Source organism: Cadophora gregata, assembly GCF_030347475.1.
Source record: "Cadophora gregata isolate MNR1 chromosome Unknown scaffold_6, whole genome shotgun sequence".
NCBI classification, from domain to species: domain Eukaryota; kingdom Fungi; phylum Ascomycota; class Leotiomycetes; order Helotiales; family Ploettnerulaceae; genus Cadophora; species Cadophora gregata.
In genome coordinates this window covers 2,550,557-2,564,855 of record NW_026695929.1, presented here as the reverse complement: position 1 = coordinate 2,564,855, position 14,299 = coordinate 2,550,557, and the positions used below count along the sequence as shown (strand labels likewise).

Here is a 14,299-nt window from a genome sequence, read left to right as displayed (position 1 = left end):
AAGCCTCAGAAACAGAAGCGCCACCTCTGTGTAGACGGAAATTGACTGCATGAAGAATCCTACTCTAGAACTCCCAGGATTCTTGTATGGATGAAACACTGTGCACGGTAAACAAGATGACTAAATTACTTGGTCAACATGAGCCGTATGTCAATCCGGTGCAATGGAATCACCAAGTGGCATATGTGAAGGGGGCGGTAGGTACTTGGCGAGCTAGAAAGTTCTCCGAAAGGCTTTTTGAAGCGTGTGCATTCCACACATTACAAAAGATGTGTTTTCCAGCTGGCATACTAACACCAAGAAAGCTTCATGCCATTAGAATGTCTCGCCACAAGACTGATAAACTGCACACCCGTGGGAGTTTGCAAACTATGAAACACTTATCACCTAAGTTTTTCAACTTTGCAAAACGACCTTCAGTCTTCCATTCACCCAGAAGCTACAATATCTTTCCCTCGGCAGTCACTGATATAGTCACTAAGGTCCGCCTTCCATTCAGCAGCTGCAAGATAAGAAAACGGTTACCCGACAGTGACTTCTTTCCCCAAACATCTGCCGAACCTTGGCTCAGTATTTCATGACTGTGACGAGTGACATAGTGGCTAATGTCAAAGTCAATCTATGCGTCTACCCGTCAATTGCCTGATACCCCGCCAACTCGCTTCCAGCTGCTCCCATAGGCGCACCCCCCCACGACAAGCGCGATAATTGGTTGTAGGCATCACTTCAATCAATTTAAACATTATATGCGAGCTTCATGGTGATCCGGCAATTGTATTTCTGTATTTTATGAACAATGAGTGGCAAGTTCGCGGGAACTCGACAGCAATGCCTGCCTAACAAAAGGCAGACAACAGCCCGCTCGCCCCATCTCTCACATCTTCTGTTTGACACACATCGCTTCTTTACACTTCTCATTTTCTACACCATGATCTGGAAGTCTTTCCTCGCCCTTGTGGCAGCTGCCAGTGCCGCCCCTCAGGTTACCGAACTTGCAGCCAGACAAGGAGGCACAACCATGCTGCGATTTGGATGTGCTCAGGTTGTGATTGATCGTCTTGATCCGCTCGTCAATCCCGGTCAAATTCCATCTGGACATGTTCATCAGATTGTTGGTGGTAATGGTTTTAATGCGTCCATGACAAAGGGTGATGTATCTGGGACAGCATCGTGTACAACTTGTGCATTTTCGGAAGACTTTTCCAATTACTGGACCGCGAACGTGTACTTCAAAGCGAAGAACGGCACATATAAGCGTGTACCCCAACTTGGTGCTGCGTATGTTGAGACAATTCATGCGTCATTGTTCAGGCTGACTTAATACAGGCGTCAATTCAACGATGACTTCAGCACCAAGATCGATGGTGGCATTTTGGTCTACTACGTGTCAGCTCAGCCAGGAAAAATCACAGCTTTCAAGCCAGTAAGTACAGCAGTATCAATTCTAGACATCTTAGACTAATTGTTGGGAAGGGTTTCCGCATGCTGGTCGGCGACCCCATGAGACGTGCGAGCCCTGGATCGAAGTTCAAGAGACAGAATTGTTTCCGCTGCTACACCGGCCCTAACTTCGGGGGTGACACTGGAGCTCCATGCTCTGATTCCAAGTGAGCCATCATATTTTAGATCTTGCATCCATCCGTGGTATGAACTTGGGCTAATGAAATATAGCGTGGATACCGAAGCGTTCCCAACCAAACCATGCCCAGGTGGCATTCGTTCAAACTTACTCTTCCCAACGTTAGTTGTCTGATCCAATCTAACCATTACTTCGCGCATGACTGACTGAAACCTAGATGTTGGGATGGTGTAAATCTTGACTCGCCTAACCATCAAGATCATGTCGCCTATCCAACCGGAAATCCACCCGACTTCCTTCAACTCGGTGGAGCTTGTCCATCGACCCATCCCGTTCGCATCCCTCAGCTCATGTACGAAGTCGTCTGGGATACTACAAAGTTCAACAACAAAGCAGACTGGCCTGCGACTGGGCAACCTTTCGTCTTGAGCACAGGCGACAATACTGGGTATGGCCAGCACGGAGATTATGTCTTTGGCTGGAAAGACGACAGCCTCCAAAGCGCAATGGATACATCCGGCTGCTTTGGTGCTGGAAAGTGTGGTAAAGCGAACGTCCAGAAGATTGAAAAGGCCAAGTCTTGTTCAGTAAAGAAGGTCGTCAGTGAGGATCAGGACGGATGTGAGTGACTCCATCTTACAGTTAGTGACAGACGCATGCTGACACAGAGCTAGGGCTCAAGGAGCTTCCAGGACTCATGCCAATGTGATGTAGTGAGGTGCAATAGGCTGCTGGGCTTGTGTAGCTCTAATGGAGGTCATAACTCTGCTGGATGTGATGAGATTTTAGCTATTAGACGTTCGTGATCCATTCGTGTGTGGGTGCGTGTTTACAAAGGAGGAACTTCCATCAGATTGATGTATTTTGAACAGTGTTATACCTGTGAAATCGCTCACTATCTTCAATTGTTCACAAATAGATGATTCTCTCACCCTCTGAGCTTCGTCTCGAAAATAAAGCTTAGTGTTCTAATTTTGGACCCCCCTTAGAGAGAAATGCAAGCCTGGCTGAGGACTGTATCACTCAGGTGATTAACAGCTACAAATAGCACGCAATGCACCTGTGAGTCTAGTCTCTGATTGATTGGAGGTCGTTCAACAGGCCCGAAAAGTTACCTAGGTATAGAACTGGATAGTCCGAGCCGTCGTAAATCTTAACAGCCTGAGTAGTCTCTTAGAATTTGGGGAACTTTGAATTGAAGACCTGGGAAACAATTCAGTTGAAAGAAAAGTATTTAGCAATATTTTACAGGAGAATTAATCTTATCCCGCCGACAGCAATATTGCCCACGAGTCCTTCTAAGCCAATCGAGCCCCAAGTCACTACAGTGATAATAGATATTGCAGACTCCATCTTCGATCGCCTCGACCTGATCTGGCGATGGCATGTCTGTGCACCAAAACCCACGGAGCCGGCTAATTGCTGCCGACTAAAAATGGCTTTGGCAACAATTTCTGTCGCTTAGCTTTCTAGAAGAATTGGATTGTTGACTTTCGCGTAATTTACAGGAAAGCTGTGCCCGACCAATCTCAGAAGTTTACCTATCGTTCAGCATCAGTGCCGATTGATTGCACGGAATATTTTCGTGATGTACTTATTGAAATGTTCGAAGTCATTCTTTTATACTTATCCTTATGCATCCAATGAGAAGCCCTCCCTCGCTAACAGTGTAAAACTCTTCCCTCCGAATTTTCACCGTCTCCACATCTCCTCCCCTCCCAATCCACCCCCATACACTTACCACCCCCCCTATTTATCCAATTAACGACTTTTCCTCCATCAATCAACCCAACCATCCAGTTGACCAAACTGCCCGGGTAGCTCAATCGGTAGAGCGTGTGGCTCTTATGAAATACATATACATCATTTCGGCACCTCAAGGTCGTGGGTTCGAGCCCCACCTCGGGCTCAATTCCCGAGGTTCTTCTGTAAGAAGAGCTTCTTTATTTTTTACGAATTTTTTAGGGTTCTTGGAAGTGGTGGACGGAGGTTTCTAGTCGATGCACGTCCCCATGTTCCAAGCGGTCTATGATCTTACGAGCCATAATGAAATAGAAGAGCAGCAAATGTATGATCAATAGCGCAAGACATTTAGATAGGAATGGAAACCATGTTGCGATAAAAACACTAAATTTTGGTCTGCCGTCAGCATTACAGTGGAGATCCCGAATTGGTAACCTGATTTGGCTCAAACGCATAAGCTGACAGTCATTTAGGAGTTTTAGCCGCTTCTAAGCCACTGATATCTGCGATTGATGAGATTGACGTAGGAATGTTCAACCTACCGAGTTCAAGTTTCGTGCGGAGAATCAAGACTGCCAAGAGTCCGAAGTCTGGACGTCAGCAGCCAGCCCAGGGACGTTCCTACTTCCTCCTCCTCTTTTTTTCCTACTATCTTACTTGCGGATTTGCCTCCCTTCTCCTATTACCATCCCTAGATCACACTCAGACGTTGCTTGAGCTGATCTTCTGTTGTATTTCGATTCAAGAGCGTGGCAGGTAGCTGTAAAGGGGAGAGCGAGGCGAAAAGAGAAAATGAGAAAATCGATTGTATAGAGGAGACGAGCTTATGCAGATTTGGGAGGATCAATCCTGGTTGAGGTTCGAAATTGATGTTTTTTCAATGAATATCATCGCCCCAGCTCTAACTCTACCACGTGGGCTATTAGCTAGCTTAGTAGCTCGCTGTTTCAGCGCAGCGGCTCTACTCTATCTACCACCCCCAACATCCCCGACAAACGCATCGCGCATGCTCCACCCTGGCCCTCAACCCAAGCAGACACCCCTCTACTTAGCAACCAACCCCAACTCCCTATAAAACGCCTCAGTACTCGGCTTCCTCCCCAAAAAGTCCTCCAGGGTCTTCATCTCCTCCTGGCTCCCTCCCTTCTCCAACACCATATGTCTATACCTCCTGCCCTCCGTCCTACTCATAGGATCCTTCTTGAAGACACTATAGAACATATCCGTCGAGTAGACCTGACTACTCAGATACCCATAATATCCAGCATCATACCCACCAATCAAATGACCGAAAGTAGCCTGACCATTCCCCCAATCGGATTTCAGGCCAAGTTCCTCAGGACCTTTGAGGCCGGAGATCTCAGAGCGGAGCTGGTTGTACATCTCCGAGAGCTTGAAGGATTCGGCCTCAGCGTGCGAGGCGGGCGTGTGGATGGTCATGTCGAAGATGCCGAAGTGGAGCTGGCGGAGGTTGAAGAGCGCGTCGTTGACGTGCTTGACGGAGATTTGCTTCTCGATGAGATCGTCGGTGATCTTGTCGCCGGTTAAGTAATGGTTACTGAGGGATTTGAGTTGAGACGGGGTCCAGCACCAGTTCTCGAGCATTTGGGAGGGGGCTTCGACGAAATCGCGGACCACTGATGTGCCGTGGAAGCGGGAGTATCTGGTTCGTGCTGCTAGGTCGTGGATACCGTGGCCGAGTTCGTGGAAAAGTGTGACGACTTCATCATGTTTGAGAAGGGATGGCTTGGTGGGTGTTGGTTTGGAGAAGTTGCATACCAGGGCTGTAGCTGGATAGCGACGAGTTCCGTTAGGGTAGAGGAAGCCAGGCTGGAGGTTGAAATTGGCAGCGTGGCCATACTTTCCTGGACGGGGGTGTAGATCAAGGTAGAGGTAACCAACAAAGCCGTTTCCTTCTTCCTCGTCATCCCAGACAGTAAATGTCTTGACATCTTCATGCCAGAAGATATCTTCGCCCTTACCAGTGCCTGTTACTTGTTAGCATAGACACCAAACTAAGATGAGTAACATACTTGAGATCTTTGCTTTATCCTCAGCGGTAAGCTCGACAAACACAAAGCCAAACAATTCTTCGAAGATCTTAAGCATTCCATCCACAGTGGACTGTAGCGGGAAGTACTCTGCAATCTTCTGCTCCTCAATCGAGAACTCCTTCTCAACCATCATCCGGCCATAGAACCGAGAGTCCCAGAGATAGTAGTTGCCATCGGCAGAGAACTCTAAACCTCTAGACTTCAAATCATCTTTCTTAATATCAAGAAGATGAGCGACTTCTTTGGCTCCACCTGGTGTGAGTTGTTGTCTAAGATCATCCAGGAAATCATTGATTGTCTTTGGGGTCTTCGCCATCTTGTCTTCAATACGGAATGATGCGTGATCTGGGTATCCAAGAAGTCTAGCAGCTTCATCTCGGAGGATGATAGCTTCCTTGAAGAGGGGTACGTTTTCGTTGCACTGCATCATTAGCTAAGTCTGAATATGAGGCCACCATACGGACCTTGTTCTCATTCTCAATGAACACCTTCTGTCTAGTCTCCGCATCAAGCGCAAACTTCAAAGTCGGGAACAAATCAGGATACTTGAAGGTAAACCGTAATTTACCCTCATTCTCACCGGTACCCTTCTCAAATCCCTGCAAAACATCATCCGGTACACCCTCAAGCTCCTTCTTGGTGAACCAAATACCACCATTCTCCTCGTTCAGATTCTTCTGAAACTCGATCGAGATCTACTCTTGTCAGCCTGTTTCCAACTCAACTCAACACCTGCAACCGGTGAGAACACACCTGACTCAACCGCTTCTTAATCTCCTTAAACCGATCCCTCTTCGGCCCCTTCTCAATCCCCAACCCATTCCGAATATAACTCTTCCTCTCTTTCTCCAACAGTCTCAAGCTCTCCCCATCCAGTCCACTTCCCCCATTCTTAGCCTTCTCCCAGGCCTTATCCACCAGTACAAAGATATCCTCGCGCATGCTCGCCTCGATGGAGAACTCATCCATGATCTCCTCAGCCTTGGAACTCGCATCTCTAAGCTCCGCAGACGTGGAAACAGCCTGGTAGAAGCCTATGATGCGGGATTGCAGCGCCATGGCATCCTCGTCTTGCGCCATGGGGAGCACAACGTTCTCGAATGTGGCATCTTCGGGCTTGACAGTTGCGGCGATGGTGTCGTAGAGGGAGCGAGTGTTCTCGCAGAGTTTCTTTGCGTCAGCGACGAGGGAGCTGGCAGTAGCTGTAAAGAGCGGGGGAGCTTGTGGCGGGGTTTGGTATTGGGAGGGAGCCATGGTGGAGTTGGTGATGGGGCGGAAGCTGGAGGGTGCAGGTGAGGAGAAAGGGTTGTAGATTGCTGGACGGACTTGGCTGAAGAGACTGCGCAGTCTGGGCCCGATGCGTGAAGACGCCAGAGTGAAGGAGATGGAGGTGAAGAGGAGGAGGGAGAGGATTATGAGGAGGAGCGTGCCTTTGCGGAAGCGGGAGGGCGCCAGGGTAGGTTGATTGATTGGGAGAGAGAGCTCCCGAGTCGAGTTGATGCGAGTTGTTGCAGGTGAAGTAAGACGGGGAGGGGATATCAATTGGTAAGTGGAGGGATTGTGGGGTGGGATTGGGAGAGGGAAAGTACTAGTATGTGGTGTGGTGTTGACAGGTTCGGGCGTAGAAGGAAGGTATGGGCGTCTCCACGTTTCACTTGCGGGCCATGAGTCCATGACTCCATGAGGCAGGCGGAAGGCTGCAGGAGATGGTCCAGCACGAAAATACTGTACGCTTTACAGGGGGACTAATCGTACAAGAAGGAGTGTAAAACTTCATAGCATGGTAAGGTAAAAGTAATTGATTTTCCTAAGCATTGACTAACTTACCTTCTGAACCAAAAGTTGAATTCTCTTATTTATTTATTTCAATGTATTTGTAAACAATCAACTCTTCAGTGCAGCATTCCAATCACCAAAGTCCCCTCGGTCCCCTCCCTCCATGCAGCCGAAGCCAGCCCGACCCAGGAGCCAGGCTGCGCCGAACCCTGAAGATCCACCTCACCCATGCCCGCCTCACATCAAAATCTCAGCCTCGTCCAAATTCTTCCCTTTCTACCAACACCAACCCCTGCAAAGCCTCACATCACAACACAACAACACATCCAAATTACCCCCACCGTCGCCCAGCTTTGCACCGCTGACCACTTCCACCCTCAAACCCGCCTCATCCCCGTCAAGCAGCCCCAATTTGCGGCATCGACAAGAACCAAACAAAACACAATACCCCACAACAACCATGGCACCCCCCAAAATCCAAACCTACCACTGCCTCTGCACCTCCCTCCTCCTCTCCAGCACCCACACCCTCTCATCCCTCCCCCGACGCTCCTCACCTTCCTCCACATCGTCATCTTCCTCCTCGCCATTATCAGATTCCGCAATAATCCTCCCTCTACCAAGCACACCACCAGTTTCCTCCCTCACCCTCTCCACCTCATCCAATTCCAATCCCAATACCCCACACGATGAAGGAGTAGAAGACGAACAGAGAGAAGGAGCCAGTCTACCAGCAGAAGGATATACAGTCTTATTAGGGTTAATACCCGATCGCAAAACCACCATAATAAGGAAAGAAGATGGGTTCGAGAAACGGATTCTGTATCGCTGTTCGAGGTGTGGTCTGATTGTGGGGTATGAGTTACAAACTCCCCCGGCACAAGTAACAGGACATATACCAAGTGGAGGAGATATCGAGATGGGTGGGGGTGCGAATGGGAGTGAGAAAGGAAAAGGAACAGAGAAAGAAGGAGGGGGAGGATATGAAGGGAAGGTGATTTATATCTTGCCCGGAGGAGTGATGAGTACGGAGACTATGGCTACGGGGAGGAAGATTGGGGAGGAGGATGTGGGGTTTGTGGGGACTGGGACGGGTGGAGGGAAAGGTGTTGCTGTGTTTGAATGAGCGGGAACCCGGGTCCTTTGATGGAATGAGTTGGTAACAGAGGGAAGGGAGGAGGACCAGAATGGTGAATGGGAGAGAGGAGGGAAGGAGAATTGGAGGGAGGAGGGAAGGAGGGAAGGAGGATGGAGGAGCAACGGAGTTTGGATTCAACGCAGAGGAATGCATTGCGATACCATCGGGGGAGTGAGATGTGAAGAATTGGTAGGTCTCTTTGTCTGTTCCTGGGAGAGGATCAAGGGACGGACGATATATTGTACTCCGTGCAGTGCATACCATTGCCATGCGATAGACGAGCAGAAGAGAGGACGTGCTTTATTATCAGACGGGAAGGAAGTCATATTGCAGCATAGCGCGGAGTTACGGCATTCAAAAGGAAACGAACAAGGGAATACGAACACATCATAGACAAGCAATGTCAATTCCAGTCAGGAAGTAATTCTGCATGTCTCAGAAATCAATGCATTAACTATCTTCTGCTTCGATGCAGTATCCATCAATGCCTTCCTGCTTTCCATCTGCCCACCTATCTACCTTCTACTCGCCTCGCCTCTACCAAACAAAGACAAGGCAAGCTTCATCAGAAGCAACAAAAGCAAGAAAAAGAGTATAACGCCAGTAATCCACCCCGTTTTTGCCATAACATAGCCCCTATGCATGCCATGAATGCGTAAATGTCGTACAGTGAAGTATGCTCTCTATCCTATCCTAATCTCTCGTTACTTTTCCTCATCCCCAAACATGCTCGAGCCCTCGAGATTGGCTGGACGGTGTTCAGTTTGCGAGAATCGTGCGGACGAGATCTATTCCCTCGTTAGCCCATCTCCTCTCCCTCTCCCTTCCATTTCCTCTCCTCCCGTTTCTCTTTCTCCCTCCCTCCTCTCAACTCTCCTCCCCAACCTCAACAGTGCGTCTAGGGTGTAAACATACCAGTATAATTAATCTCCCCACTACTAGTATCCACGGCCTTCAACAACTCATCCACCTCATCATCACTCATCTTCTCCCCCAGATTCGTCAGGATATAGCGAAGCTGTCCCACACCAATGAATCCCGTCATATCCTTATCGAAGACCTGGAAGCCGCGACAGTATTCTTCTGGTTCGCCAGGGTCGCGGAAGCCCCCGGGGCGGTTGAGCATCTTGGAGAAGGTCTCGAAGTCGACTGTGAGGAGGGAGAAAGAGGGTCAGCCTGCATTTGGAGATGATGGGAAATAGTAAAGAAAATAGGACGAAAAACGTACAATCCCCACCAACATTCTTCTCCAGGTCCCTAATCTCGCTCAGAGTAGGATTCTGACCACAGGCTCTCAGTAAATCGCCCAGGCTCTCGACCTGCACGCGCTGGTTGCCGCGCTTGTCGAAGAGCGCGAATGCTTCCTTGTAGTTTGTTGAGGCCTGCGCGTCGTAGGGGGCTTGGTTAGCTGACATTCTGACTGTGTTTTCTCTGCCTCTATCTGTCCGTCTTGGTATGTGGAAGTGTATGTCTGCCAGGGGTAGGGATTTGGAAGTGTTGTCCCAGGAGAAAGACCGTGACGAGGAAACAGCGCGGAGGGACTTCCGTAGCAGCAGAGGTCGTTCGGAATGCTCTTTTGTGTTATCCGATCGAATCGTAAAAGGTGCTCAAATGCAAACAATACACTATTCGATGTGCGTGCGGTATTGAATCGTTTCGTAGCAAATGCGATTGTGGAGTATTACGTGCAGCGTGCAAGTGTATGTTGCGTTGTGTTGTGTTGTGTTGTGTTGCAAGAGGGGAGGATCAACAAACTTTAGCCCCCTTAGCTAACTATGCTATGGTTGCAGTTGCCGCGTTGTTTGCTCGTCCAGGGCAGTCCACTCCGATCCGTTTTGTTGATCGTTCGTTCCGTCTCTGAGCTGCAGTTGCATTGATTTGGCTTGGTTTGGTGCTGGTGCTGGCATGGTGCTGCTGCTTTTCGTGCTATTTTGGCGCTTCCGATGCATCGGGAGGAAAGGGCATGAACACCGCGTATTTGCTTTGTTGTTCCCTTCTACCCCCTTTCTGTCCTCCTAGCTGGCACACCGCATTCCCTCCTTTCTGGCATGCAAAAGAAATGAATTGAAACGAACTGAAATACGTAAGACTTACCATGATGTAAAATATGTGCGATTGAAGGATGTAAAGAATTGATTCTGTAGTTGAGGAGAACAGGTACGTCGGTGTAGATGTTAGGAGGTGAGAGATGGGAAGGACAGCAGTTTTGTATGGGGTTGGATGTTGGTTTGGTTTGTTTCTTTGTCGCGGGGCCGTGCATTTATGCGTGAAACGAAACATGCGCTGGTTGGGGTGGTGGGCAGGGCAACGGATACTGTAGTGATGCGAGTCAGAGGCCAGGTTATGATAAGAGAAGGCTGCGACGCGAGGCTGAGGATCAATGGGAAAGTTAAATGCGCTGAGATGGGATTTCAATTGGTTCTGGCCCGAGACTTTGATGCAGTCCATGTCTAATGCCGTCATTCTTGTTGTTTAAGTTCTGCCACAGCCTCTAGAACACATTGTTGTATGAGCCTTCTTTGTTGACAACAACAAAGTCCTCTAGTAAACTCTGCCCATCGTACGCATCTTCTGCTTGGATACTGAAATGACATATTCTGTCATCCTGAAATAACTTTTGAGCCTGTTTTAAGTGATCTAGTTCACAAATCTACCTCGGGGTACACATATATAATTATATACACTGATTTCAATGTTGTAGTTCGAGGTGATTTTACCGAAGTTGCAAAGCTCACGGCGATAACCAGTATTTACTTGCGGCCGGCCGGCAATCTTCTCACCACCCCAAGAACTCCCGCATATTCACCCTCACTTTCTCCTCGCCATCAGAATAACACTCCCCCACTCATTATCCACCTCCAAATCCCTCCACTTCTCCTCTTTCTCCTCCCACTCAGGCTCAACCCTTCTCATCTCATCAAACATCTCATCAACCACATCCCCCTCGCCACCCTCCCTCCTACTCTTCACCCCAGGATTCGCAGCCATCCAATTCCAATACGCACTAAAAGTCCTCACATACCCCTCCACCTCCCCCAACTTCAGTCTCCTCTGCATCAGCACCTCCCCACTTCCGTTCCCCTTCCCCCCCTCCAAACCAGGCTCATACTCCACCCTCTCTACACGTTCCCAGTCCCCTTCAGGCGGAACAATACTCCGAAACAATCCCCTGAGAATATCCCGTCCAGGCTGCTCCCAATACGGTCCCATTTTATCCTCGTCATAACAATACCTATCCAGCACCTTGCTGGCAGCAGGATGGTCCACAAAAACACTATCTTTATACCCCCAGAACGCAAGCGTTCCTCCGTTCCTAACTGTACGACTCAACTCGCCCCAGACGCGAGAGTAGTCAAACCAATGCGCTGCCTGCCCAGCAACAGCCATATCCAATTCGCCATCTTTGAGGAACCAGAGGTCTTCGGCAGAGGCTTGTTTGTATTCTATATTTGAGTACTTCCTGCCATCTCCGCCCTGGCTTTCATTTGAGAAAGGCGTCGATTCAATAGCTTGTGCAATCATCTTTGCGCTGGGGTCTGTACCGATCACTCGTGTGAAGTGTGGGGAGAGAGCGCGGGATATGAGGCCATGGCCGCAGCCTAGGTCGAGGAGGGTGTGTTGTTTGGGGGTGGGGGAGGAGGCGTGGTAGGCGAGGGCGGTTTTGAAGATTTGAGGGGGGTAGGTTGGACGGAAGGTGGCGTAGGTGAGGGCGTTGAAGGTGGATTTTCTGTGGAAGGAGGAGTTAGATGGTGGTGGTCGATGAGGGGGGGAAGAGGAGGAAAGGGAGGACTTGCGCGAAGGTCGTCATTTTGCTGGAGTAGGTAGTGGATGAACCACTTTGGGGGTATATAAGGTACAGATTGGTTTTGTAGGCCAACCAAATAAGAGCTTTCTCTCAGGTATAGATAGCCCTTCCAAGCTGTAACCAAGCAGCAAGTTGGAGGCGGATCCAGCTACTTGTGGATGTGGCCAAGTCCACTCAGGGTATCAAAAAGCAATTGAGACTTCTCTTACCAACGATGTCTCGAATAGAGTATGGTGAAGATTAAACACCGGTATCAATAGTCGAATCCTATCGATGTTGTGTTGTATTGATGGAATGCAGTCTGTCTGATGCGAAATCGGGGTTCTGAGATGATCTGCAAGGCTGTGGCCAAGCTTCTTTGCCTCGGCTGCTTCAGCCTTCTCTTGGCGAGCTTTTCTGATATCAGAATCAGGACAACCAAAGCAGAAATAAGACCGCCTAGAGAAAATTTTATGATAATCATAAACTAGCAGTGACCTTGATTTCAAAGCGTTCATTTGGAATTAAGATGTCAGAAAATAAAATATTGTATAAATTGTTACTTTGCAGCTTTCGTCGAAATTCCGTGAAGAGTGGAACATTTACTGTTTAGGATGGGGATCTGAGTATTAACCTAAACCCCCATCTATTCGTTGATATCGAAGAAGCGATCAAGTGCGAAGATATGGAGTGTTCGTTCGTGCGAGACCATAGCAGACCGAAGACCAGAAATGCTTACTTCAGATCCATCCGAAGTAACTATGCCTTCCAAAACAGCTCATTAGCTGACTAGAGATTTATTGAACAGCCAAATCAACCGGGCTAATCTTATTACCACGCGCTTGACTTGTACATGTCGATACCACGGAACTGTACAGCGACAATGTCAATCTGGTATCTCATCATCCCTCTCAATCCACGTCTAACCACTCAATCACCTATACCTCCCCGCTTTCCCTTCCCCTCACAACTTAAAGCTCTTCCCCGCCGCCTTCGCCGCCCTCTCCCCATCAACAAGCACACACCACCCCTCACTCCCCCTCCCTCCATCTCCTCCCACAGCAGCACCCTCAAACTCCCTCATGGCAAACCCCAAAATCTCATCATCAAAACTCCCAGGCTGCAACCAAACCCCCTTGACACCCAACTTCTTCGCCTCCTCAAGCACCTTGATCGTGACCTTCGGGGGTGTGATGATCGATACAGATGTTTGTGTGGGGTCGGGCAGAGCGGACAGGTTGGGAAGGGTTGCGTAGGATTTGATTTCAAGGTCGGGGTAGGGTGGGAAGGCTTTGATGGTGGAGCTGGAAGGGTTGATGGGTGTTACGGGGAGGTTGTGGTGTGTGTACCATGTGAATACTGTACGCAAATGTTAGTATTATGTTGAGATTGTACGAAGGCGTATATGGGGAGAGAGGGGAGGGGAGGGGAGCTACTCTTGTGGCCGAACTTGGTGGGGTCGCTGGATGCGCCTACGACTGCGAAATGTTGTGCGGTGAAGAATGTTTTTGCTGCTGCTTCGGTAGCCATTTTGAACATATATCTTGGTGATTGACTGTTGGTTGATGAGGAAAAAGAATTGTGGCAGACGAAAGTTCAATTAAAGCTATATATATTCAGATGGCGAAATGGAGGGGCATTATTGAAACGCTGAAGGCATCAATGCACGTGGGGGGAGTCCGCTGTAACCTTAAATTTAGCGTGTTCCTCCAGAACATTAACTTCGCTAACCGATAGCTCACGGTGGAAGCAAATAACCCCGCTGCATACAACTCACTTGCACTTTCTTATTATAGTCGAGTAGCTAGTGTTCACATATATGAAGTCATATGAGCTCGGTGATGGACACTTAGCAGGCCAATAATCGCGAAGTCATAGAAGCTGTAGCACAACTCGCAAGCCGCATGGAACTATTCATCATGAGCGAAGATCGAAATCGCATGCGGGGTTTTTTCATGAGAGAAACGAAAAGCGATCCAGGTATGCTGACTTTAAACGGCAAGACCCCAGAGGAAGAATCTTTTTCTCTTTCACAGTGGGATGAGAAATTACTACGGGGTCTTGTCAACGGTACCTACTAAATGTTCTCCATCACTTGACCTATCAGATGCGACCCAAACGTTACGAGGCCGTTGTCGAAGCACACCCGAAGACTTTCGAATGGGTGTTTCAGGACTTTGATGGCACAAGCTCGTTGACTTGGCTACAGAGCGAGAATGAACTGT

At 48.8% G+C, this 14,299-nt stretch overlaps 6 protein-coding genes across 6 annotated transcripts; 2 read left to right on the top strand and 4 right to left on the bottom strand.

Moving 5' to 3' along the window:
- Positions 1-928: 928 nt before the first annotated feature.
- On the top strand, positions 929-2,449 carry ONS95_012664 (uncharacterized protein; the record flags this gene model as incomplete). The annotated part of the gene is made up of 6 exons (XM_058506307.1): positions 929-1,278; positions 1,327-1,423; positions 1,474-1,607; positions 1,672-1,740; positions 1,797-2,200; positions 2,254-2,449. 6 exons carry the CDS (start codon positions 929-931, stop codon positions 2,286-2,288), a joined length of 1,089 nt encoding a protein of 362 aa, XP_058358834.1. The 3' UTR covers positions 2,289-2,449.
- A 929-nt stretch (positions 2,450-3,378) lies between these two features.
- Positions 3,379-7,189, bottom strand: ONS95_012662 (uncharacterized protein). The gene is made up of 4 exons (XM_058506306.1): positions 6,130-7,189; positions 5,841-6,071; positions 5,356-5,797; positions 3,379-5,310 (listed from the first exon to the last, which is right to left on the bottom strand). The coding sequence occupies exons 1-4, from the start codon at positions 7,048-7,050 to the stop codon at positions 4,367-4,369; spliced, it is 2,538 nt and encodes an 845-aa protein (XP_058358833.1). The 5' UTR covers positions 7,051-7,189; the 3' UTR covers positions 3,379-4,366.
- Positions 7,190-7,419: 230 nt separating this feature from the next.
- Positions 7,420-8,766, top strand: ONS95_012661 (uncharacterized protein). Its single transcript, XM_058506305.1, has one exon. It carries the CDS (start codon positions 7,613-7,615, stop codon positions 8,276-8,278), a length of 666 nt encoding a protein of 221 aa, XP_058358832.1. The 5' UTR covers positions 7,420-7,612; the 3' UTR covers positions 8,279-8,766.
- Positions 8,767-9,049: 283 nt separating this feature from the next.
- ONS95_012660 (uncharacterized protein) lies at positions 9,050-9,705 on the bottom strand (the record flags this gene model as incomplete). The annotated part of the gene is made up of 3 exons (XM_058506304.1): positions 9,050-9,078; positions 9,206-9,439; positions 9,519-9,705. 3 exons carry the CDS (start codon positions 9,703-9,705, stop codon positions 9,050-9,052), a joined length of 450 nt encoding a protein of 149 aa, XP_058358831.1.
- Positions 9,706-10,872: 1,167 nt separating this feature from the next.
- ONS95_012659 (uncharacterized protein) lies at positions 10,873-12,098 on the bottom strand (the record flags this gene model as incomplete). The annotated part of the gene is made up of 2 exons (XM_058506303.1): positions 10,873-12,017; positions 12,085-12,098. The coding sequence occupies 2 exons, from the start codon at positions 12,096-12,098 to the stop codon at positions 11,099-11,101; spliced, it is 933 nt and encodes a 310-aa protein (XP_058358830.1). The 3' UTR covers positions 10,873-11,098.
- A 474-nt stretch (positions 12,099-12,572) lies between these two features.
- On the bottom strand, positions 12,573-13,824 carry ONS95_012658 (uncharacterized protein). The gene is made up of 2 exons (XM_058506302.1): positions 13,511-13,824; positions 12,573-13,433 (listed from the first exon to the last, which is right to left on the bottom strand). The coding sequence occupies exons 1-2, from the start codon at positions 13,611-13,613 to the stop codon at positions 13,039-13,041; spliced, it is 498 nt and encodes a 165-aa protein (XP_058358829.1). The 5' UTR covers positions 13,614-13,824; the 3' UTR covers positions 12,573-13,038.
- Positions 13,825-14,299: the final 475 nt, after the last annotated feature.

Coding starts and splice junctions, on each gene's coding strand:
- ONS95_012662 (XM_058506306.1), bottom strand. CDS start 7,050: ATGGACTCATGGCCCGCAAGTGAAACGTGGAGACGCCCATACCTTCCT. Junction 5,798..5,840: donor TCATTGAGAATGAGAACAAG/GTCCGTATGGTG, acceptor CTAATGATGCAG/TGCAACGAAAACGTACCCCT. Junction 5,311..5,355: donor GGATAAAGCAAAGATCTCAA/GTATGTTACTCA, acceptor AACAAGTAACAG/GCACTGGTAAGGGCGAAGAT.
- ONS95_012661 (XM_058506305.1), top strand. CDS start 7,613: ATGGCACCCCCCAAAATCCAAACCTACCACTGCCTCTGCACCTCCCTC.
- ONS95_012658 (XM_058506302.1), bottom strand. CDS start 13,613: ATGTTCAAAATGGCTACCGAAGCAGCAGCAAAAACATTCTTCACCGCA. Junction 13,434..13,510: donor CACCAAGTTCGGCCACAAGA/GTAGCTCCCCTC, acceptor ATTTGCGTACAG/TATTCACATGGTACACACAC.